Source organism: Vulpes lagopus, chromosome 5 (genome assembly GCF_018345385.1).
Source record: "Vulpes lagopus strain Blue_001 chromosome 5, ASM1834538v1, whole genome shotgun sequence".
NCBI classification, from domain to species: domain Eukaryota; kingdom Metazoa; phylum Chordata; class Mammalia; order Carnivora; family Canidae; genus Vulpes; species Vulpes lagopus.
This window is the reverse complement of record NC_054828.1, coordinates 763023-784315: the sequence shown is the minus strand read 5'-3', so window position 1 is coordinate 784315 and position 21293 is coordinate 763023. Positions and strand designations below refer to the sequence as shown.

The window sequence follows — 21293 nt, the reverse complement described above, 5'->3', positions numbered from 1 at the left end:
AGGCGCGCCGGAAGTGCGTCACCGGGAGGGCGGGGCGCGGGCGCTTCCGGCTTGGAGCGCCGCGAGGGGCGGGAAACTTGAGGCCCGCGGCGGAGCCGGGGGAGGAGGCGGAGTCAGGCTGATTGGGGCGAGAAGCCCACAGAGGGTGCACAGCTGGGGCGGGCTGCCACGCGGGAGCGCGTGGACGCAGGGGCCCCTCCGGGAGGCCCGAGCCCGCAGGTTACCCGGGCCGGAAGCACCGCAGCCCGGACCCCGGCTTCTCGCCCGCGTCCGAGCTGCCCGTCGCCCCCGTTGCAGACGGGCGGGTGCAGAGGGACTGCTGCCAGCGGGCAGGTGCGGGACGGGCGGGTGCGGGCGGGCAGGTGCACGATGGGCAAGTGCGGAAGGGCAGGTGCGGGCCGGGCCGGTGGAGAGGACTGCTGCCAGCAGAGAGGTGCGGGAAGGGCAGGTGTGGGCGGACAGGTGCAAGACGGGCAGGTGCGGATGCGCAGGTGCGGGATGGGCAGGTGCGGTACAGGCTGGTGTGGACGGGCAGGTGCAGGACGGGCAGGTGCGGATGCACAGGTGCGGGTGGGTAGGTGCGGGCGGGCAGGTGCAGGCGGGCAGGTACAGGATGGTCGGGTGGAGAAGGACTGCTGCCAGCCGACAGGTGCAGGCGGGCAGGTGGAGAGGGACTGGTGCGGGATGGGCTGGTGCAGACGGGCAGGTGAGGGCGGGCAGGTGTAGAAGGACTGGTGCCAGCAGACTAATGAGAGTAATAAGTAAAAGAGTACTTCATTTATTTTGAAAAGAATACTTTAAAAATAGATTAAAAACCAAAAAAGCACCCTAACTGGGATGCCTACTTTGATTGGAATGTTGAAGCTTCAAAACGTTATCAAGAACCCAAAACTACATTTCTGCAGGGCGCCTGGGTGGGGCTGTGGGTTTAGCTGCTCACTTGGTTTCAGCTCAGGGCTGATCTCAGGGTCATGGGATCAAGCCCCACGTGGGGCTTGATCTCAGGGTCATGGGATCAAGCCCCACGTGGGGCTCTGGGCTCAGTGGGGAGTGTGGGATTCTCTCCCTGCACCCCTACCCCGTGCATGCGTGTGCGGTCTCTAAATAAATGGTAAAGGGATCCCTGGGTGGCGCAGCGGTTTGGCGCCTGCCTTTGGCCCAGGGCGCGATCCTGGAGACCCAGGATCGAATCCCACGTCGGGCTCCCGGTGCATGGAGCCTGCTTCTCCCTCTGCCTGTGTCTCTGCCTCTCTCTCTCTCTCTCTCTGACTATCATAAATAAATAAAAATTAAAAAAAAAATTAAAAAAAATAAAATAAAATAAAAATAAATAAATAAATGGTAAAAAAATACATTAAAATAAAATTGCCTCTCCGCAAAATGCAATGTCTAGGCTAACTGAGGCAAACAGAGACAGAAAGTCTTCCAAGGACTGTTTCCATGCCCCTGCCTTCTTTGGGGACACAAGGCCCCACCTCCCCGTCCGTACTCAGCTTCCCTCGGCACCACCCCAGCTCCTCTACCGCTTCATTCGCATTCAGATTCTCATGACTTTCTCTTTTCCCCTAAACCCCGTCTCCTGACTCCTTCCTTTCCTAGACTCATCAAAACCTGCTCCTTTAAAGTTAACATCTTCTGAGGATCCAGCTAAACACCACATTTCTTACATTCCCTGGACTAAGGCTGAATTTAATTGCAAGGCATAGTTAGAGTCTCCTAAAATGAGTGAAAATCCCCCATAGGTTTGCTGAAGAATTTTTTTTATGATCTCATTTATGTATTAATGAGAGAGGCAGAGACACAGGCAGAGGGAGAAGCAGGCTCTATGCAGGAAGCCCGACGTGAGACTCGATCCCAGGTCTCCAAGATCAGGCCCTGAGCCGAAGGCAGGCACTAAACCGTGAGCCCCCCAGGGATCCTGTTTGCTGAAGACTTTAACGACTCACTGACTGAGCTTCCCACGCACCCCTAACGCTGTTCTTTAATGGATCGACCCAGGTCTCTCTCCTTCAATTAAAAGGACCGGGGTGTTCAGAACCAGTTTTGGTGGGGAAAGAAGCCGGCGGGAAGTGCCGCCTCTTGTCCCAGCTGTCCAGAGCATAAACAAGGAAACCCGTCCACATGAGTGGATTTCGAGCAGCTTCCTTTTTTTTTTTTTAATTTTTATTTATTTATGATAGTCACAGAGAGAGAGAGAGAGAGAGAGGCAGACACAGGCAGAAGAAGCAGGCTCCATGCACCGGGAGCCCAACGTGGGATTCGATCCCGGGTCTCCAGGATCGCGCCCTGGGCCAAAGGCAGGCGCCAAACTGCTGCGCCACCCAGGGATCCCCTCGTGCAGCTTCTATAATGCGTGGATGTCAGCGTCTCTTAGCCATGGTTTGGGGTTTCCTCATGGGACTGAAGCTCTGTCTTAGGCCAGGGCTGCTTCCGTGGGGAAGCCGTCTAGAGCTTCATGGGGCTCAGAAGACTGTCCCTGCCGCGGTGCTCCAGCAGGTCTTGCTCCCGGTGCACATGCCGTCCTCTGTGCCCCACGTTAGTCTCACGCACGACCGGAAACGGGGAGTCTCGACTGGCAAAATCCGTCAGCCTCCCAAGTACCTGGGCCACGAGCCTGCTGCCGGTCCTTCTGGATCGGCCTTTGAGATCCAGCCTTTGAGACCCAGGACAGCCACCGCGCTCGGGCTCTGCCCCTCTGACCCACAGTTAGTGGTAGCAGATCCACTCAAGATGCTCAGGTCTGACTGCTTCTATCACAAGTAACCATCTGGGGAGCCCGGGGGGCTCAACGGTTGAGCACCGCCTTCAGCCCAGGGCATGATCCCGGAGACCCGGGATCGAGTCCCACGTCGGGCTCCCTGCGTGGAGCCTGCTTCTCCCTCTGCCTGTGTCTCTGCCTCTCTCTCCCTCGGTCTCTCATAAATAAATAAGATATTTAAAGAAAAAATAAAAGTAACCACCCGGGGCACCCAGGTGGTTCAGCGGTTGAGCATCGAGTCTTCGTTTCTGCTCAGTGTGATTTCCTCAGCAGTGAGATTGAGCCCCGGGGGGTGCTCAGCGCTCAGTGGGGAGTCTGCTTGAGGAGTCTCTCCCTCTGCCCCTGCTGCACACACTCTCCCCTCAAATGAATAAATGAATGTGTGTTTTTTTTCTTTAAGTTTTCAAAGTAGCAATCTCCCCGTGAGCTCCTGGGAGATGGAGATGATGACCTTATGCATCACATCTTGCAACCTGGAGATTTCCTTTCCTGGAAAAAGACCCCTCCAGAACCCTCTCGGGATGTGCTGACCCGCCCTTGTGCCGCCAACATCCAGGTGAGAGACTTGGGTCCGCGGGACCCGTGGGGAGAAAGCACCAGAGCCCGGCTGGGCCTGCCCAGCGGCTGGTGAGCACGGGGTGCCCTGTGCGCTCCTCCCAAGCCCTTGCAGAGGGGGCGCCTCATCATGATCCCAGGACAAACCCATGTCCCACTTTCCTGATGGGTTAGAAGATTCAGGATTCACAAAAGTCCCGCTTTCATCTGACTTGTGTCTGACACTAGATTCTGACCCAAATTCAGCCTCTGAATTCACTGCCTGTTAGGCTGTATTATCAGATAAGCTTTGTTTTCTTTTTTTTTTTTAAGATTTTTTTATTTACTTTTTTAAGATTTTATTTATTCATGAGAGACAGAGAAAGAGAGAGAGAGAGAGAGAGGCAGAGACACAGGCAGAGGGAGAAGCAGGTCCATGCAGGGAGCCGGACGTGGGACCCGATCCTGGGTCTCCAGGCTCACACTCTGGGCTGAAGGTGGCACTAAACCATTGCGCCACCCGGGCTGCCCCTAAGCTTTGTTTTCAAAGTGTTTTTTGTTTGTTTGTTTGTTTGTTTAAAGAAAGCAGTACTGTCTCAGTGCGTCTCAGGTTTTGCTGTTTGTGTTCAGCTAATGCCCAAATGCCCTTGGCTAATTGTTTTCGTGTGTTCTTGCAACATCCCGTCTCCCCGCAGGAACTTCCAGGAGGCACACAGGAGTCTGGCTTTGCCTCCCTAGGGGGAACTTTTCTACCCTAAATTGGAATAAGTGCCAATAAATACCTCCAGGAGGCAACGCCGCCGACCTACCGTCTGGTTTAGAACCGTCGTACAGGGACACCTGGGGGACTCAGCAGTGGAGCATCTGCCTTCACCTCAGGGTGTGACCCCGGGGTCCTGGGATTGAGTCCCCCGTCGGGGTCCCTGCAGGGAGCCTGATTCTCCCTCTGCCGGTGTCTCTGCCTCTCTGTGTGTCTCCATCATACAATTTGGGATTGTTGTGTTACTTCTGTTTTGTGTAGCTATTTTAAGTTTTATACTTTGTTACCTGTCAAACCTTTGTAAAAAAAGACGTGCCCAATAGAGAAACATCTCCAATACTTGTAACCTTGAGAATGTGTAGGCTTTCAGTGAGAAATGCCTGGAAGTTCTCCCTCCTGACCTTCCTTCTGACTCAGATGTGGCCTCAAGTGGTCTCCAGCGGGCACGCGCGCTCCCTCTGATGGAGGACAGGACAACCAGGAAAGTCCTTCCTGCGTCCATAGGCCAAACTATAAATACGGAAAACCTGACTCTCCATCAGCGATGCTTTCAAAGAAAGATCTTGATCAAAAGAGGGGAAATGGGGCAGCCCCAGTGGCGCAGCAGTTTAGCGCCGCCTGCAGCCCAGGGCGTGATCCTGGAGACCCTGGATCGAGTCCCACATCAGGCTCTCTGTATGATGCCTGCTTCTCCCTCTGCCTGTGTCTCTGCCTCTCTCTCTCTGTCTCTATGAATAAAGAAATAAAATCTTTAAAAAAAAAGGGGGGGGGAATGTGAAAATTAATAAAGGGAAATGCATGAAGTGGGCTTGGGAGGCCCGAAGGGGAGGCTGGGGGGTGAGCTGAACCACCCGCCCCAATTACAGGAACCCCTGGTAGTTAGAGACCCAGGAGCAGAACCGGGGAATCCTCACCGTCCCCGACTCTGGCTTTTCTCCAATGGATGTTCATTCACAACAACTCTTCCCAACATCTTCCTTCTTTCCCAGAAAATAATGTTCCTCCTCCTTTGCTTGCTGGACTTGCCTGTGCTCTTGCCATAGTCTGCTTGTCCCAAACTGCAATCCTTTGCTACTCCTAAATAAACCCATTTTTGCTGGTAAAATAACTTTTATTTTCAAGGTTAACAGTGTAGCAAGTGCGGACGGGCCATCCGGGCAGAGGTGGCCACTGGAGGTGGGCTCCAGGTCACGGCCGTGGACAGCTCTGCAGTCTGGCCCCTCTGGACAGAGGTCTCAGGGAGTGGTGTGCGGGCAAATGTCGAATAACCGGCTCTTGGGGGACGAGCTTGTATTGGCGTCCCTGGGGTGCGAATACTTGCACTGTGGCCGATTTCAAGATACTGGGTTACAGCACTCAAGAAGGAGCTGGGAACACAGGTATAGTCAGCTGGTCAGCGCTATGAGCAGGTCACCCCCAGGCCATGAGCCCCTCCCCGCAGAGCTCTAAGGCAGGACTACCGCCTAGATTCCCAGCGTTTGGCATCCTCACCGGCCACCTGCAGCATCTTCCACTGTGCTTCCAGCTGCCCTCTCAAGTACAGCAGGGCCTGCGTGTCCTCTGGGGGGGCGGTGGAGAAGGGACCCAGGCTGGGGGGTGCGTCTCCATGCAACACCCGGGCCAGGATGCCTGCAAGCTGGGATGTGGGTTCCTGGGCCAGGAAAAGAGGTGGGAGCAGCAAGTCCCTGGTCTCTCCCCACCTCCCCACCCACAGGACGTCCACCCTGCCCAACTCACCTGCTCCACCAGGACCAGGACTCGGCCCCCTGCTGGACCCCGCAGGAGTGCAGCCAAGAGCGCAGCTTGGGGTTCCTGCAGGCCCTGGGCTGGTCCCAGCGCCATCAGCACCAGGTCAGGCCGGAAGCCGTAGGCCAGGGGCAGCACGAGGGCCAGGACGCAGCTCAGGAATGCTCCCGTTGTCTGCAGGGAGGACAGCAGCGTAGCTCCAGCCCTTCAGCCCGGGGTCCCCCACCTCCCACTCTCTGGTGGGCAGCCACACCGACGGTCCCGTCAAGAAGAACAGGTGAACGCCAGGGGCTGGTACCCACAAGGATGCCAGCGAGCAGCCCTGCCCTGACACCACAGCTCACCCCTGGCAGCGGCATGGAGACATGGAACGGGGACAGGGCAGCGGCTTCTTTGCCTCTGATATCCAGCCACAGAGTCCTCCTTCCAGAGAAGACCCAGGTGCCTGGGTGTGAGCCCAGACAGCACCAGGGGGGTGGGGAACAGCTGGGGGCAGCACTGCTGGAGACCCTCCCGGGAGCTTGCCCGCCCCTCACGCATGGGCCCCGGGGTGCCCACATGTAGGACTGGGTGCACACGCGACCCAGGCATCATACCCGTCATTGGCAAGGTCTGGGGGCTGGTCCAGCTGTCCCACAGCCACACACAGCACCCTAGAGGGAAAAGGTGGCCTGGGACAGGCTGCGCTCACCAGAGCCCACCCCATGCGGCGGGAAGCGGGAGTGGTGTGGCCAGCCAGGGCAGGGGGTGCCCATGGACCAGGCTCTGCAGGCTCCGGCTGGCCAGGTGAGGCTCACCTCTGGGCTCTGTGCGACAAGCTACACCGAAGGGCCACATCCAGCGTGGCGGCTGCAGCAGGGGTCGTTGCAACACCACTGCTTACCTGTGGAGGTAAATAACGCAGGGCAGGGCAACGCCCATCAGGTAGGGTCACATCCACCCCCTCTCTTGGTCTCTGTCTACAGAGCGGCCATCTGTACAACCTGAAGTCAAACTGCTCCGCTTCTGGAAATAAGACGCTTAAAACCACACTTTAAATCATCCCCTTCGCCCCACTGTCAGAGTGCCTGGCTGAGTGGGCCTGAAGTCCCGAGCCTGTCCCTAAGAGCTGTTCTAGAAAGGGTCCAGACACAAGGAAAGTCACGTCCAGGTGGTTCCGCACCACCCAGCCCTCCTGGGCCCCATCCCCAGCCGCAGGGCTGCCCTCGGCCATCCCAGGTGCCCCACCTGCCCATCCAGGATCCCCTTCAACAGGTGCAGGACCTTTCCAAGGGCAGTGAAAGCTGTGTCCTGGGCCAGGGCCTCATGGAGCCTGTGGTGGTAAATGGGGACATGTGGACAGGGAGTGACAAATGGCCCTATCCCTCCCGTCAGGCCCGCTCTGCCCACCTGGCCCAGGCCTGTGTCTCCTCCTGGGGGGCTGACCCCTCCTGATGGAGGACAGCAGGGGGCAGGCCCAGGGCAGCATCTGGCACGGTCAGGGTAACAGCCGTGCGGACAGGGGGTGTGGGGTGGAGGTGCAGCTGGCCCAGGAGGGAACTCAGCACAGCCGAGGCCTGGGCCTCCACTGCCTTGAACGTGGGTCCCCCGGGCAACACAGGTGAGGTCCTCCCGTCTGCGGAGCAGGTGCCGGGCCTTGGTGTGGGGGCTGACCCTAGGGCATGGTCCAGAGTCAAAGCCAGGGTATGGGAGCCCAGGCAGTAACCCTGCTGCCCAGCGTGGGCCACACTGACCTTGCTGCCGGAGGCTGGTCCAGTGAGGGGCCTGGGCTGTCCGGACGCTCTGGATGGACTCCAGGGCACTGGAGGGAGAAGCAGGAGCAGCGAGGCCCAGCCTGGAATGCCCAGCCCCCCCAGCCTCCCACCCCGTACCTGCGATGAGGCTCCATGGGCCCCGACAGGGGTGGGACAGGGTCACCCAGCAGCGCCCTCACCACCATGCACACGGACTGGGACAGGGACTCCAGGTGGTAGCCACCCTGGAGAAGGAGAGGACTAGGTGGAATGGGGCAGGGCCGGCGCTGGGGCGGGGCGCCCCCATCCCCGGCAGGACGGCCGCCCCGGCCTGCAGCCCAGCCCCTGGCCACGGAGCCCACCCAGCCGCCACGGTCACCTCCAGCACGGCACAGACCCGGCCTCCAGCCAGCACCTGCAGCAGCTGCGTGAGGTGGCCGAAGCACTCTGGTGTGGCCTGCATCTGCCCCTGGAACCAGAGCCCAGCGTGAAGGGGGCCTGCCCCGGCCCCCAGAACCCTCCCTGGCCGGGCCAGGCCCTCACCTCAGGGTCGCCAATCGCGGAGTCAAATCCTGCAGAGACGAGGACCAGCTCAGGATCAAACTGCGGGGGGGGCGGGGGGGGAGCCAGAGAGAGCCTGGAGCAGGGGTGAAGGGGGAGGGGGAGCCCGAGCACGGAGTCCCCCTCCCACAGCCCCCCCAAGGCCACACCTGCCCCACGCAGTTACCTCAAAGGCCACAGGGAGCAGCACGTGCAGGAAGGCGGCCAGGTAGTCAGCATTTCCCATCCCGACCTGCGGCCACGGGGCATTAGTGTGGGGCCCATCGGGAGGGCTGTGGGGTCTTCACCCCCAGGCGTGGCCCTGGGGCCCCGGAGGATGTGCTGGACTTGGTCCGGGAGGCCTGGGGCTGCAGGGCAGGGGATGGGGCCTGGCCAGGGGGCTCTGGAGGGGGGCCGGGCAGGGCGGTGGGCACCTGGTTCCAGGGCAGGTTGACGGTGAAGCCACGGCCCTTCCCCTGCCCAACGGCGTCCGCATCTGACTCCCGGAGGTAGGGCCAGAACCGGCCATGCTCATAGCGGTGCCAGGAGAAGTAAAGAACGCTGTGGATGGCCAGCCACGGCAGAAGTCAGAGGTCAAAAGTGAGGACCTCAGCCCCTTGGCCCCCCCGCAGGGGTCGCCGGGAGGCTCCCATCCCCAGCTCACCTGGGGTCGTCCTCAAAGATATACTGGATGCCCTGACCGTGGTGGACATCCCAGTCGACAATGAGAATCCTGGGGACAGGCAGTGCCGAGCTCACCGAGGGGCAGGGCCTCCAGCCTTGGGGCCAGGAGCCCAGCCCAAGGTGGGAAAGGGCTGAAGCGGGTGTCTCAGCGACCTCCGCCACAACTTTCCTCTGGCCCCTGGCCCCCGGCAAGCCCAGCACACACCTCTGCAGGCCGTGTTTCTGCTGCGCGTGCCTGGCTGCGATGGCTACGTTGTTGAACACACAGAATCCGTTGGCAGCGGCCCTCTGGCTGTGGTGCCCAGGAGGTCTGCCGGTGAAAATGGGTGCGGTCGCATCAGGGTCCACCTGTGCCCGCGCAGGGTCACCCGCGGAGGGGCCGGCCCTCACCTGACCAGGGCAAGCCCGTTGTGCACGGCTCCCATCAGCACCGCGTCCACCAGCTGCAGTGTGGCCCCCACGGCCAGCCGGGCGCAGTGGAAGGTGCTCTGCGGGGGAGGGGTGCAAATGAGCTGGCACCCGCTACACCTCACCGCCTCTGCCCAGGCCTGTGCCCCCGGCTGTGGGGCACCAGGGCTCAGCAGAACAGGGGCCAGTGCCAGGTCCCCGCAGCAGCAGCGGGCACGGTATGCAGGGCATTTGCACGCTGATGAACGTGGGGATATCGGCACACAGTGGGCAGATGCTTGTGGATGCACGTTCGGGTGGGAGGCAGGTCCCCAGGGCCGTACCGGGTGGAAGTAGACTGCATCGTACTGTCCCGACAGCGCCCGCAGCTCCTGGGTGTCCAAGGCCTGGGTTCCTCGCAACAGGGACACATACTCTGGACTGCAGGGGGCAGGCAGGGGATGCAGGGTCACCAGCAGGAGCAGGAAGGGGAGGAAAAGGGGGACTGGACCCTGGTAGGACTGTCCCCCTCCCCCATTCCCTCACCCACCCACCCACCCACCCACCCAGTGGAGAAATGGGCAAGTAGGGGAGAAACTGTTCCCAAGATGCCGGCAGGCAGGGCCCGGGCGGCCTCCTGGGGCGTGTGGCTCCCCGCGGTCTGACCTGTGGACCAGGCCCAGCTCCGCCTCGGAGGCCTCTCGGGGGGCCAGCTGGAGGCACCTCTGCTCCAGGCCCCCCTGCTGCAGGCGCCGCAGGGCTGCGGTCAGGCGCTCGGGTCGCTCGATCTCACACTCGGGGCTGCGTGGACACGGAGCTCAGGGCCCAGCCCCCCTGCGCACCCCCCCTCCCCCGCCAGGTCACACTTACTCTTCCCAGAGCAGCCGCGCGGCTGTCATGTCCTCATGGTACACGAGCGCGGTCCTCATGGTCCCACCACCCTGGGGGTGTCCCTGGGGGGTCGGCGACCCTGGGCCGCAGCTGGGACGGCGCGGGGCCTGGGCGGGAAGGCGCAGCACCCAGGCCGCGGCGGCTCCCTCCTCGGGACGGGCTTCCGGCTTCCCCGCCCCGCCCCGCCCCTGCCGCCCCGGACCGGCCCCCGAGCGCCGCGGGACCCGAGCGGGGCGGCCCAGACGCTCCTCCTCCGCGCTCCAGGCTCGGCTCCACCTCCTCCTCCTTCAGCCCGGAGCCGGGGGCCGGGAGGAGGGGGAGGGGAGGAGGGAGGAGGGGCCGGGAGGAGGGGCCGGGAGAGGAGGGAGGAGGAAGAGGAGGAGGAGGGGCCGGGAGCAGGAGGAGGGGCGGGGGGGGAGGAGGGGCGGGGGGAGGAGGAAGGGCGGGAGAGAAGGAGGAGGAGGAAGAGGAGGAGGAGGAGGAGGAGGAGGAGGAGGAGGAGGAGGAGGAGGAGGAGGAGCGGGGTGGGAGGAGGGCCGATGGCCCGCGTGCCCCGGACGCCGCGGACTGTCGCAGGGACCCCACCGAGTGTCCCCGGCCGGCCGCCCCAAATCTCCCCCAGCCCCGCGCCGACCGCGCAGCCCATCGCGTCCCGCTGCGCAGGGCCGGTCCAGGCCAGGGCTGGGGAACGGGCGAGGGCGAGCGAGGGCCCAGGCAGGACTCAGAAACGCCCGGGGGCTGCAACGCCCGGGGGCTGCATCATGTGCGAGGACCATGGTGGGGGGGGTGGAGGGGACGACCTCGGCTATGGCGGGGATGCAGCAGCGGCCCCAAGACGGCCCTGCTCCCCCCGCTGCCCTTGGGGTCCCCACGTCCTGATGAGGCACCTGCCAGCAGGCTGCGGACGTCCAACTCGCTCCGGGGAGGCTGCGATTCGCTCACTTGGGGTCAGTGCCCACCCCGAGCCAACCTCCGCGGCTGTGGCCAGAGCACCAAGTGGTCACCCTGTGCCACGCAGCCTCAGGGCCTGCGGGGACCACCCCGCTCCCGATGGCGCCCTGAGCAGAGAAGGCCACTCGCTGTCCACTTCGGCAGCCTGTCTGACCACACTCGGCTGGGCGGCCGCTCTGGGCGCACCACCCGCGGGGACTGGTGGGAGGGGCAGGGTGGCACACCAAGGGTCCGGGAAGCCGGTGCCCCAGCGTCACCTCTCCGAGCCATCCACCAGCCGGCAGAGGGCTGTGCGAGGTCGGAGGTGCTGGGGTGCTACCGGCGGAGAGGCAGGAGATGCGGGGAGACCCCAGAACCTCTCCTCGTGCTGTGCGGGGAGCGTGACCACTGCTCGCCAGGAACCTGGCTGTGGACAGTGCAGGGAGCTCAGAGGAGCCCCGGGTCACACCCGCCCCCATCAGGCCTGGGGTCTCCTCCAGAGGGAAAGCCGCAGAGGAAAGTCAGCCGCAGGAGGGCCCAGCCCCTGGAGCACCAAGCACCAGCCCACTGCGGGCCTAGGAGGAAGTGGGTGCCTGCTCGGCCGAGCAGCGCCCAGGCCCTGCCCACCCCCCAATCCGGAGGTGGAGAGCCAGCCTGAGAATTAGGAGAGCCGAGTGGGATCTCTGCAAAAGGGTTTATTGGCTTCCAGCCACGTGGGTGTAGCCCATTCCGGGCAGGAGTATAGGGGAGTCCACACCAACGCCCCCAGGAGAGACACCTGAGGAGGCGCTCTGGGTCCTCTCTGCCTTATGAAGTGGCCTTCAGCAGGGGCTGGAGCAGACAAGGTGGGGGCCAGGCCGTGACCCCAAGCCTCACCCCCACACAGGCTCTGGGGCTCCTTGTCACACCTGGGGAGGGGGGGACACTGCTCGGGGAGTCAGAGGCCAGTCCCAGGTGAGGCTGACATCCTGTCCAGAAGGTCCAGATGCTCCCCAAGGTGAGGCTGATGTGGGAGCCTTGAGAGCAGCGTTAACAGGCCTGGAGGAGGGGGTCCACGAATGAGAGTTCTCCTGGGATGGAAGCCCCCGGCCAGGCCACGGTGATAAGCAATATCCCCCTTCCAGTAGAAGCCCCAGCCACAATCCCCAAGGCGTCCTCGTCACCACTCTCGGGGCCCAGGGGTCTTCACAGGGCTGTCTCCTTGGAGACCTTGGTCCCCAGCTGCCGAGGAGGCTTGAAGCTGAGCACTTCTTTATATGTGACACCTGGGGTGGGGTGAGAGAGAAAGCCATCATGGGAGAAGGGACCTCAGCACCCCTCACAAGCGCCTCCTACAATTCACACCTGGGGGAAAGCCAGCGACCCAGGAAGAGCGCTGGGCCCAGCTCACTGATGCTTGCCCTGACCAGCTCTGAGTCCTAGGAGGTGGCTCTCGGTGGGTGTGGGGAGAGCTCCCAGGCCCAGAGCACAGCCTGTTAGTACTGAGCTTGGGGCTCACCTGGTCTCCAAAACATCAGGGTCAGAAGTCGCTGCGGGAGTGCGGGTGCCACACACGCAACTTCATCAGAGGCCACAGCCCCCCTCGGCCCCCTGTGTCCCCCCACATGAACTATCCACCCCGATGGGGCTCCTATAACCCAAACCCACTGCCTGTGGCGTGGCCAGGCAGGCCTGGGCCCAGAGCCTGCTGTGATGAGCAGTCCTAAGAATAGAAAGCAATGTGTCTCTACAAGTGGAGCCACTCAGGACCCCCCAGAACACACCCGTTTCTGGACCCGGAACATCCACAGAAACTTAAATGAGAAGAATTGCCACCAAACACCTGGTGGTCACGTTCCCTGAAATGTGTGGCCAGAGCGAGCCATCCCCAAGGAAGGGAGAGGCCTGCTTTGCTTTCCCCCCGACCCGTGTGCAGAGGGACGGGTTCTGCTCGGCCTAGCCTGGCGTCCCCACGCTCACCTGGCCAGGGAGCACCTGTTGGGGGGACACCGGTACTCCCCGTGCCCAGGGCAGGAGACTGCGTGAGGAGCAGGCGATCTACGGGGGGTTTGCCTGCCGCATGGATGTGTCCCCCAACGGGTGCCCCCGGGCCCTCTGTCTAATCCTAACACGGGGCTCAGGCCATACAAGGAAGGTCTGCGTGCAGCTGGCTGCTCCCATGGAAATGGGAGGGAATGAGGCTTGCATTCCTGACCGGGGGCTCAACCACAAACGGATCACGTGTTCACCGTGGTCTGCGGTAAAAGCAAAAGCTCTTCCCACAGTTCGTGTGGGTGGAGACCACGGAGAGGACTCTGTGGCCCGCGGTTTTCTAGTTATCTTTTTTAGCAACAGAAAGCTTTCATCCAACCAAACCAAACGCACAAGCACGAACGGGGTGGAGCCCTGCGGGAGGCACCTGACACACTGGCGGCTGAGGACCATGATTTGAGAAGCACCCCCACCCCGTGAGCAGCACCAAGGCCCCGGATCTGACTCAGAACCATGACGGCCCAGGACGCAGTGGCAGCCACAAGCCGTGGCCAGACGGTGCTCCCCGCTGCCCTCACCCATGCCGGCCCCTGCAGGCTGGTCCCGCAGCCACCAAGAGAGGGACACCGAGCCCAGCCCTTGCTGCCTGCTGTCCTGCAAAGCCAGTTCCAGCGCGGGTTGCAGGGCTGCGGCAGAGGCCCGGGGCCCGGGCAGGTGTCCCTGAGCCCAGCCTGAAGCTCAGAGTGTGCCACTTGGGCCCAGAGCTGAGGAGTTGAGTGGGGGGCTGTGGTGGAAGGAAAGAGCCAGGGCAAAGCCAGGCGGTGCTGGGCGCAGGCTTAGGTGGGTCGGAGCCGCTCAGTGGGACGAGGGGGCAAGGGGTGCAGAGGAGGCTGCTGTGGGGGGCTCGGCCTGCTGGCCGGACGGAGGGGCATGCAGCTGTCCGGGTGGGAGGGGTCCTCAAAGGGGCAAAGGGGAGCCGGGCTGGCTCGGTCCGTCGAGAGTCCAACTCTTGGTTTTGGCTCAGGTCATGAGCTCAGGGTCGTGAGATGAGCCCCCCTCAGTCAGGCTCCACACTCAGCAAAATCTGCTTGAAACCCTCTGCCCCCCTCGGCCCCTTCCTGCCTGGTGCCTGAGCGCACACACTCTCGCTTGCGCTCTCTTAACATGTAGATCTTTAAAAAGGAAAGTGGGGCAAAGAGAGGCCACGAGAAGTTCAAGAGGTGAGAGTGGAAGTCTGAGGCACAAGGGGGTGCAGAAGGGCCGCAGGATGGCCCGGGTCTCTGGCCAGCACTGGGGCCGGGCCTGCAGGTTAAGTGCTCACAACTGCCTGCAGCTGGGGGCTGCCACCCAGTTTCCAGAACTCTCCTCCGCACTTGTTTGTGCTGAACCCCCTGCCCGGAACGTTCTTTCATCCTTCAGCTCCGGCCAGAGGGCCCATTGGCCAAGAAGCCCCCTGCCCGCTGGCCATCTGCTGTATTCCGCACCGGGCCTGCGTCCCAAAGTCGGGGGACCTGGGGCTCTGAGCCCTGACCACCTGTGCTGGGCTCACAGGGTCCAGCCACCGCCCCTGCCCAGAGCCCCCCACTCACGCTTCCACTCGTCCAGCGTGCGGTCCACATCATCAAAGGACTCGTCGTACTTCTGGGCCTTGGGCTCCTCCTCCGTGTCCTGCAGGGACTCGAAGTACGGGTGGGTCAGCGCCTCGGCCGCTGTCACCCGCTGCTCTGCGTCCAGCACCAGCATCTTCTCCAGGAGGTTCACAGCTGTGGGCAGCACTGGTCAGGGAGGGCCCAGGGCCCACTGCCCGAGTCACTGACCCAGCTCCCCTGAGTCCTGTCCTACCCAGGGGGCTTGCGTTAGTCAGGATAGAGGCAAAATCCTTCTTCTGCAACTCGGGGAGGCCCTTCATGTAGTTCTTCGCCTTTTCAGGAAGAAAGGGTGAGGGGCCACGCCACAGCCCCGGCCCAGCCCCGCCGCCCGTGCCCAGCTCCCAAGTGACCTCAGCACTCTGCAGCCTCTGCACGAACTCGGCGGGAGGTGTCCCTGTCACCTTCATGATCTCCTTCAGCTGGTCCAGGTCTGTGCTGAGGTGAGGAGCATAGCATGGGCCAGAGAGTGGGGCTCCCCCCCCAGCTGGGGCAGTGTACCCAGCACCCACCCAGGCCCAGCCCAGCCCCCCACATGTGTAGGATACGGTCACTGCCCTTGAACAGTGTCTTCCCCGTGATCATCTCTGCCATGATGCAGCCCGCGGACCAGATGTCCACTGAGACAGAGGCCCCATGTCAGTGCTCCGTGGGCCAAGGAGGACAGGACATGCGTGGGGAGGGACACAGACACAGCGGCAGTCCAGCCTTCCACCCCTTGCCCGGCTCCCATTCCCGCACAGCCGCCCCCCACGAGGAGCCACCGTGGGGCTTCCCCTGAAGAGGGGCAGCAGCGGCGCCACCTGGGAGGGCACGGCTGGGGGTGGTTCTGGGCAGCGCCCCACCTGTCTGCGTGTAGCGCATCCAGTTCAAGATGACCTCAGGTGCCCGGTACCACCGGGTCACCACGTAGCCAGTCATCTCGCTGTCTGCCTGCCTGGCCAGGCCGAAGTCCAGGATCTGGTGAGAACCGGGAAGGCGGGGCCGGAGCCCCCGGGAGTAGGTAAGCCAGCCTATGACCCAGAACTGGGCACGCGGGGCCTCCTGCCAACCCTCCGGGACCCAAGGTCCTGGCTACGGACTCCCTGAGCCTCCCCGTGAGCTCCTCTGCGTGGCCAGCGCGCCCAGCCCCACTGACCTGGCTTCCACCACCCTCAGGAGCAGCCCCCCGAGGGTCTCCTTCCCTGCTGCTCTGCTCCCCACTGACCCCGGGAACTGGCCAGCACATTGGAGAGGCCCCCTTGGCCCTACCCTGGCTCAGGCCTGGGGGCCTGGGGACACCTCCCGCCCTTCACCTCATGAGGTATGGCGTGTGCCTGATGCCCTCCTGGCCCGGACGGCGGGGGTTGGGTCCCTCTGCCTGAAGGCCAAGGGAAACCGGCAGATGGACAGGTGAGGAGACCCCCCCGCCCCCCACCTCCCCCCAACACACACCTTCAGCTCACAGTCCTCATTCACTGCCAGATTGCCGGGCTTCAGGTCCTGGGGACAGAGGAAGCATGGCCGTGCGGCCCCTGCCCCCGGGGGGGCACAAGGGCAGGGCTGGGGCACCTGAATGGGGGAGCAGCCACACTGGGCCAGCCCCGGCCGCAGCCCTTCCAGGGCAGGTGAAGGTCCCTGGGGACCCACAGCTGCGTGCAGGCATCACACACATTCCCCACTGGACCCCAGCACAGGGGTCCTGGAGCTCAGGCCCCCCCGCGTCTCCCTGCAAAGGAAGTTCCCGCCAGGACTCACCCTGTGGATGATGCCGGCGGCGTGGATGTACTATGGGGACAGAGATAGGGTCCGCGGCAGTCAGCTCTCTGGGAGCAGTGTGCTCCCCAGCCCCAGCCTGGCCTGAGGGGGTCGCCCTCCCATACCCCCTCTCCCACCTTTAGCCCCTTCAGCATCTGGTACACAAGGAACTGGATTCGATCCTCACTAAGCTTCTCGTGCTTCATGAGCTTGCCGAGGTCAGTTCCCATGAATGGCATCACCAGGTAACTGAGGGGACAGGTGGTGCAGACAGTAGGTGTCGCACCCACTAGAGACCCCGGAGATCGCCCTGCAGCACCAGGCTCCACCCACCTGTCCAGTGCCCCCCCGCAGCTCTTCCTCCCACCCAGCCCCAGAATGTCAGGTTTGTCAGGACCACACTGTGGTGCTCCCTGCAAGGCACATGGAGGCTGGGATCTGGGGAGCACCAGGGATCACAGGCAGAAGAGGGTGCAAGAGAAAGGAAGGCCTGCAGGTAGGGGCAGGGATGGCAGGACACATGGTCAGAGCGGCAGGCTGGGCAGGTGGAGGGAGAGAGACAGCGAGGACAGACATTTAGCACCTCGCCGGGACAGAGGCCTCTGGGTCCTTGACCTCTACAAGGTCAGACGGCGAGGAGCCTGTCCTCAGCCCTTCCCAGGCTCAGCCCCTGGCTTTCGGCCGGCCAGACCACAGTAGGAGCCCAGGGAGGGCAGCCTCAGGCAGGCCTCCCGCCGCCACTCCCCTGCCTGCCAGCAAAGGTCAGCGGCTCTAGTTACAGGCCACGTTCGATGCCAGGGTCCCAGAGCACGGGACCTGCCAATGACAGATGCAGGCCCCACGCTTGCACGCCCAGCACTGGAGAGGGCCCCGCGCCAGGTGTGGGGGCAGGAGGCCCAGGGCCCACCCACTGTGCCAGGGCCATGGGTCCCCGGGGGCATGTGGCAGGGGGCAGACTGTGGTGCAGGGAAGGGACCCCCACTCAGGCTGCAGGGACACCCACAGACCAATGCGGAACCCGAGTCAGCACCCAGGAGCAACCCAACACTCCCTTGCCCTGAGCAGCCTGCCCCGGGGCTGCACTCACAAGTCTGTGAAATCATCCAGGGTTTCATCAGGAGTGAACACGTCCAGCAGCCCAATGACCTGGGGGGAGGCCGGAGTACCTGGTGGAGTAGAGGCCTGGCGGAGGGTACGGGGTCAGGTACACCCCGAGGCAGCACAGCGCCCCAGCCAGGAAAGCCCCCTACAGCTGTCCCCGTGTCCCCCCACCGTCCTACTGGCAGGACAGCCTAGCCCTGGCACACATGACCATAGACACAGGCTATTTTTGAATGGTGACTGCAGGGATCCTCTGGGGGAGGGGCGGTCCCAAGTCTGGGTCGGCTCCCAGCCATCCAAGGCACTCCAGCCCCCTGGCCCTTCCCCTGCCTCTTCTCATGCCCACTGAAGAGGGTGGGACAGCCTCCCAGGGGAGAGCCAGCACCCAGCAGACCCATCAGGGAGCCCTGGCTCTGCCAGTGAGGCCCAGGCAGGTGGCACGACAACCAAGGCAATGGCTAGACCCGGCCCCGCGGAGCCCCAGGAGGCCTATACGGCTGAGTGGCCAGAGGGCCAGGTGGATGTGCCAGCGGGGGGACACCTGGCAGAGGCCAGGCAAACGAGGGCCGAGGCAGAAGGGAGGACACTTGAAGCGTTTGAGGAACACGGGGAGAAAGGCCAGGTGGCTGAGGCCCAGGCCAGGGAGTAGCCAAGGAAAGGCCGGAGGGAGCCGGGCGGGCCCTTGCCTGCCAGGTGAAGGTTTGGCCTTGATCCTAAGAGCTGCCGAGAAGGGGTTTAAACAGGTGCGATGCCTGCTATGTGGAGACAGATGGGAGTGAGGCAGGGACAACTAGGTGACTGCGCCACCAGGGCCAGAGTCACAGGCACAGGGGAGGACAGAACATAGAGGGATGTCCGGTGAGGGGCCTGGGCCACCGGGAGAGTGTCTTGGCAAGAAGGGGATGGAGGGCAGGGTCCCCGAGGATCAGGGGGGGTCCGTCACGTGGAGAGGGATCTGTGCCCCTGTGGATTCTGGCCTCAAGTAAACGGAGAGGGAAGGGAGAAGGTGCCAGGTGTGGGCGGAAGGGCAGGACCCGGCCGGCACTCCGCCTCTCACGGCCTCAGTGTCCTCCCAGGGCAGCGGGGTCACAGTCAGCCATGTGCAGGGCACCCCGAGGCGGCGGCACCGGCTGCCAGGAGGTCAGGAGCTCAACTGGGATGGTGCAGAGGAGGAGATGCGGCAAGGGTGGGAGGCGACCAAGCAGGCCGCCCTGAGATCTTGGAGGCGGGAGCCGGGGGGCAGCTGGGGAGGAGGCTGCCGCCACGGGGAGTCAGCTGGGCCTGACTAGGGGAACCAGGAATTGGTGAGGTCGGGGCTGGGCTGGCGTCCCGCACGAAGGGATGTCCCCGGGGAGGCCCAGGGACAGAGGCAGAAGTCTGTGTGAGTGAAGCACCCGCTGCAATGCCATCGGCCAGGAGCCCAGGGGACCCGGGACTCGCTTTCCCCCGAGGAGGGAGGCTGATGACCTAGAGCCGGGCCATCCGTAAGGGTACCCCGCCCCCCTGCCCAGCAGCCATGAGACAGCCTGATCCGGGGGTGACGCGGGGTGGGCTGTGCAGAGGGCAGAGCTCGGTTGGGGAGGCCCCCCAGGACACAGACTGGGGCTCAGCAGCCAGCAATGGGCACACAGGCCGCGGCAGAACACGGTGCCCCAAGGGCAGGTCGGGCATCAAGGGAGGCCCTCGCGGGTGGGGCCGCACATCTGCCACCCTGGAGCGAGGCGACCCTGGGCCGGCCACCCAGCCTCGGCTCTCCACGGCCGCCCGTAGCCCCTGACCACGGGGCACGCCCCGCTCAGCACCCAGCTGGGCAGACTGTGGCCCACAGCCCGGGGTGCAGGGGGCCCCAGGGTGCAGCTGTGGGGGATGCCCAGCCGGGCGACGGCGCCCCTTCCGGGACCACCGCGGCCTGGGGAGGCAGGGCTGGGCCGAGTGAGGGTGCCGGCCTGGCGAGTGTCCCCCCCACCTCGCGGGGTGAGCCCGGCCCAGCCGCACCGGGGGCGCCCACTCACGTTCTCGTGGCGCATGTGCTTGAGGAGGCGCAGCTCGCGGTAGGCGCGCTTGGCAAACAGCTCGGACTGGAAGGGCCGGTATAGCTTCTTGATGGCCACCCGGGCGCCGCTGCGGCTGTCCACGGCCGAGCTGCGGGACGCCCTGCTCAGCGGCCGCCCGCCGCGCGCCCCCCCCCCCCCGCCCGGCCGCCCGCGCTCACCACACGGCCCCGTAGGCGCCCGAGCCCACGGGCTGCAGGTCCTGGTACACTGTGCGCACCTCCCACGCCGTCTTGGTCACCTCTTGGCGGTAGAAGCCCCTGCGGGCGGGTGGCGGGGAGCTCATGGTGCCCGGGGCGCCCCCCCCAACCGAGCCCCGAGCCCGGGACCGGGTCGCCGCACCTGCTCGCGCGCGGGGCACCGCGGGCCTCTCCTCCCTCCCTCCCGGCCCGGCTGTCCCGCGCCGCGACCCCCGCCTGCCCCCGGCCCGGCCCGGCCCGCAGTCCCGCCCCCGCCGCGGACCAACCGGCCCCCGGGCCGCGCGCACGTGACGCCCCCGCCCGCCCCGCGGAAACCCGAGGAGGCGGGGCGGGGGGGGGGGAGCGGAAGGCAGGGCGCGCCCCCAGAGCCCGAGCCCCTCGCGGTGTCTGAGCAGATGCCCCTGGGTCACCGCAACGCTCCCGGCGGAGCTGGGCCCCCCTGCTGCACAGCCCTAGCGCCCCCAGTCTCGGCTGCAAGTCCCTGGCCATGGCCTGGCCACCTCCCCCGTGTAACCCGGGCCCCATTCCTGTGTCCCCCTTGTCACCTGCCCACCTTGCAGGACAGCCCCTTCCCCTGGGGCTGATCCATACCCGTCCCAGGGTGGGCCCCCACCCCCACCTCCCCAGCACCTATTGCCTGCATCCCCCTCTCCTTGGGGAGGAGCTGGTTCTGTCTCCCAAACTTAGGCTGCATCCCCAACACCCCTCCGTGTGACCACCGGGCCCCGGCGCCAGAGAGGGTGGTGGTGTAGGTCTCCCTTGGGCCCCCAGGCACACCCAGCTCCCTGCCGGCCACCTTCCACCCAGCTTACTCCCTCCTGACCTTCCTGAGCCTGGCCTGAGCATCCCCTCTCTCTCCAGACTTGACCCCCCGGGGGTGAAGGAGGGCCCTACTTGGGCTCTCAGGGTCCCCCTGACCCCTAGGTGGGGCATCGTCCTTCCACAGGTCTGGCCACATCCCGGACCGGATGCTCCTGGAGGACAGAGCCCCCTCCGTGACCTGCCCAGCCCAGGGACCCAGGTCCAGGGTAACAGGATCCCCAGGGGCCCTCCCCTTCCTCTGCCCTGCCGGCCACCATGAATCAGCAGCTCAGAGCGGCCAGAGCAGCTTTCCACCTGGGCTTCCGCAGGACTTGGAGACCAGCCGGAGAGATCGGCCTGGGCCACTACAGCCACAATCACCTGTGTCCTTCATGCCTGGGGCCGACCGGGCAATCCCCCTGCCTCTCCCAGGAGCCCCTCGCTGGCTGCTTCCTCCCCGTGGGGGGCTGGGGTATGGCAGGTGTCCCCAGGTGGTGCGTCCCAGTTCTGCTCCCGTCCGCTGCCCCTCACCACAGGACTTGGGCCAGCCTGGTCTCCAAGGGTTGCCCAGGACCTGAGGCCCAGCAGCCGCCCCAACCAGGCCCCTGGTGGTCCAACTCCCAGAGGGTCTGCAACCCCCAAGACCCAGAACAAGGGCACGAATGTCCCTGACCCCTGCCCAGACCAGGACCCGTCCTCACCCGAGCAGCAGTGGGCAGGAGCTAGTAGCTCAGGGTGTGTCCCGAGGGCTGAAGCAAGGGTTCCCTTCCCCCCAACCCAATACGAAAGAGAGGAAAGCTCTCTTCCCCACCCTCCCCGGCTC

General features: G+C 64.2%; 2 protein-coding genes and 1 long non-coding RNA gene across 14 annotated transcripts; 1 reads left to right on the top strand and 2 right to left on the bottom strand.

The window, feature by feature from the left end:
* Nucleotides 1-43: 43 nt before the first annotated feature.
* On the top strand, nucleotides 44-4297 carry LOC121491206. The gene is made up of 3 exons (XR_005987896.1): nucleotides 44-333; nucleotides 3159-3314; nucleotides 3988-4297. It is a non-coding gene; the product is annotated as an uncharacterized LOC121491206 (long non-coding RNA).
* Nucleotides 4298-5142: 845 nt separating this feature from the next.
* Nucleotides 5143-10309, bottom strand: HDAC10 (histone deacetylase 10). Of its 8 annotated transcripts, none has more exons than XM_041755779.1 (20): nucleotides 10013-10304; nucleotides 9809-9943; nucleotides 9487-9583; nucleotides 9146-9243; nucleotides 8961-9065; nucleotides 8736-8804; nucleotides 8506-8632; nucleotides 8259-8324; nucleotides 8075-8134; nucleotides 7911-8000; nucleotides 7670-7776; nucleotides 7532-7599; nucleotides 7188-7452; nucleotides 7026-7110; nucleotides 6596-6681; nucleotides 6395-6451; nucleotides 6143-6221; nucleotides 5790-5972; nucleotides 5544-5681; nucleotides 5143-5419 (listed from the first exon to the last, which is right to left on the bottom strand). In XM_041755779.1, exons 1-19 carry the CDS (start codon nucleotides 10069-10071, stop codon nucleotides 5586-5588), a joined length of 1932 nt encoding a protein of 643 aa, XP_041611713.1. In that variant the 5' UTR covers nucleotides 10072-10304; the 3' UTR covers nucleotides 5143-5419; nucleotides 5544-5585. The 8 variants fall into 8 exon arrangements, with proteins under 8 accessions (XP_041611713.1, XP_041611715.1, XP_041611711.1 ...); XM_041755781.1 differs by having other exon boundaries at nucleotides 5544-5612; XM_041755777.1 differs by having other exon boundaries at nucleotides 5544-5703; nucleotides 10013-10301.
* Nucleotides 10310-11641: 1332 nt separating this feature from the next.
* On the bottom strand, nucleotides 11642-19899 carry MAPK12 (mitogen-activated protein kinase 12). Of its 5 annotated transcripts, XM_041756797.1 has the most exons (13): nucleotides 19812-19899; nucleotides 19631-19729; nucleotides 19431-19560; nucleotides 17405-17499; nucleotides 16455-16566; nucleotides 16318-16347; nucleotides 16015-16062; nucleotides 15426-15540; nucleotides 15129-15200; nucleotides 14934-15013; nucleotides 14777-14855; nucleotides 14524-14697; nucleotides 11642-12228 (listed from the first exon to the last, which is right to left on the bottom strand). In XM_041756797.1, the coding sequence occupies exons 3-13, from the start codon at nucleotides 19443-19445 to the stop codon at nucleotides 12149-12151; spliced, it is 900 nt and encodes a 299-aa protein (XP_041612731.1). In that variant the 5' UTR covers nucleotides 19446-19560; nucleotides 19631-19729; nucleotides 19812-19899; the 3' UTR covers nucleotides 11642-12148. The 5 variants fall into 5 exon arrangements, with proteins under 5 accessions (XP_041612731.1, XP_041612732.1, XP_041612728.1 ...); XM_041756798.1 differs by lacking the exon at nucleotides 19431-19560 and having other exon boundaries at nucleotides 17405-17463; XM_041756794.1 differs by having other exon boundaries at nucleotides 19631-19889.
* Between the last annotated feature and the right edge of the window lie 1394 nt (nucleotides 19900-21293).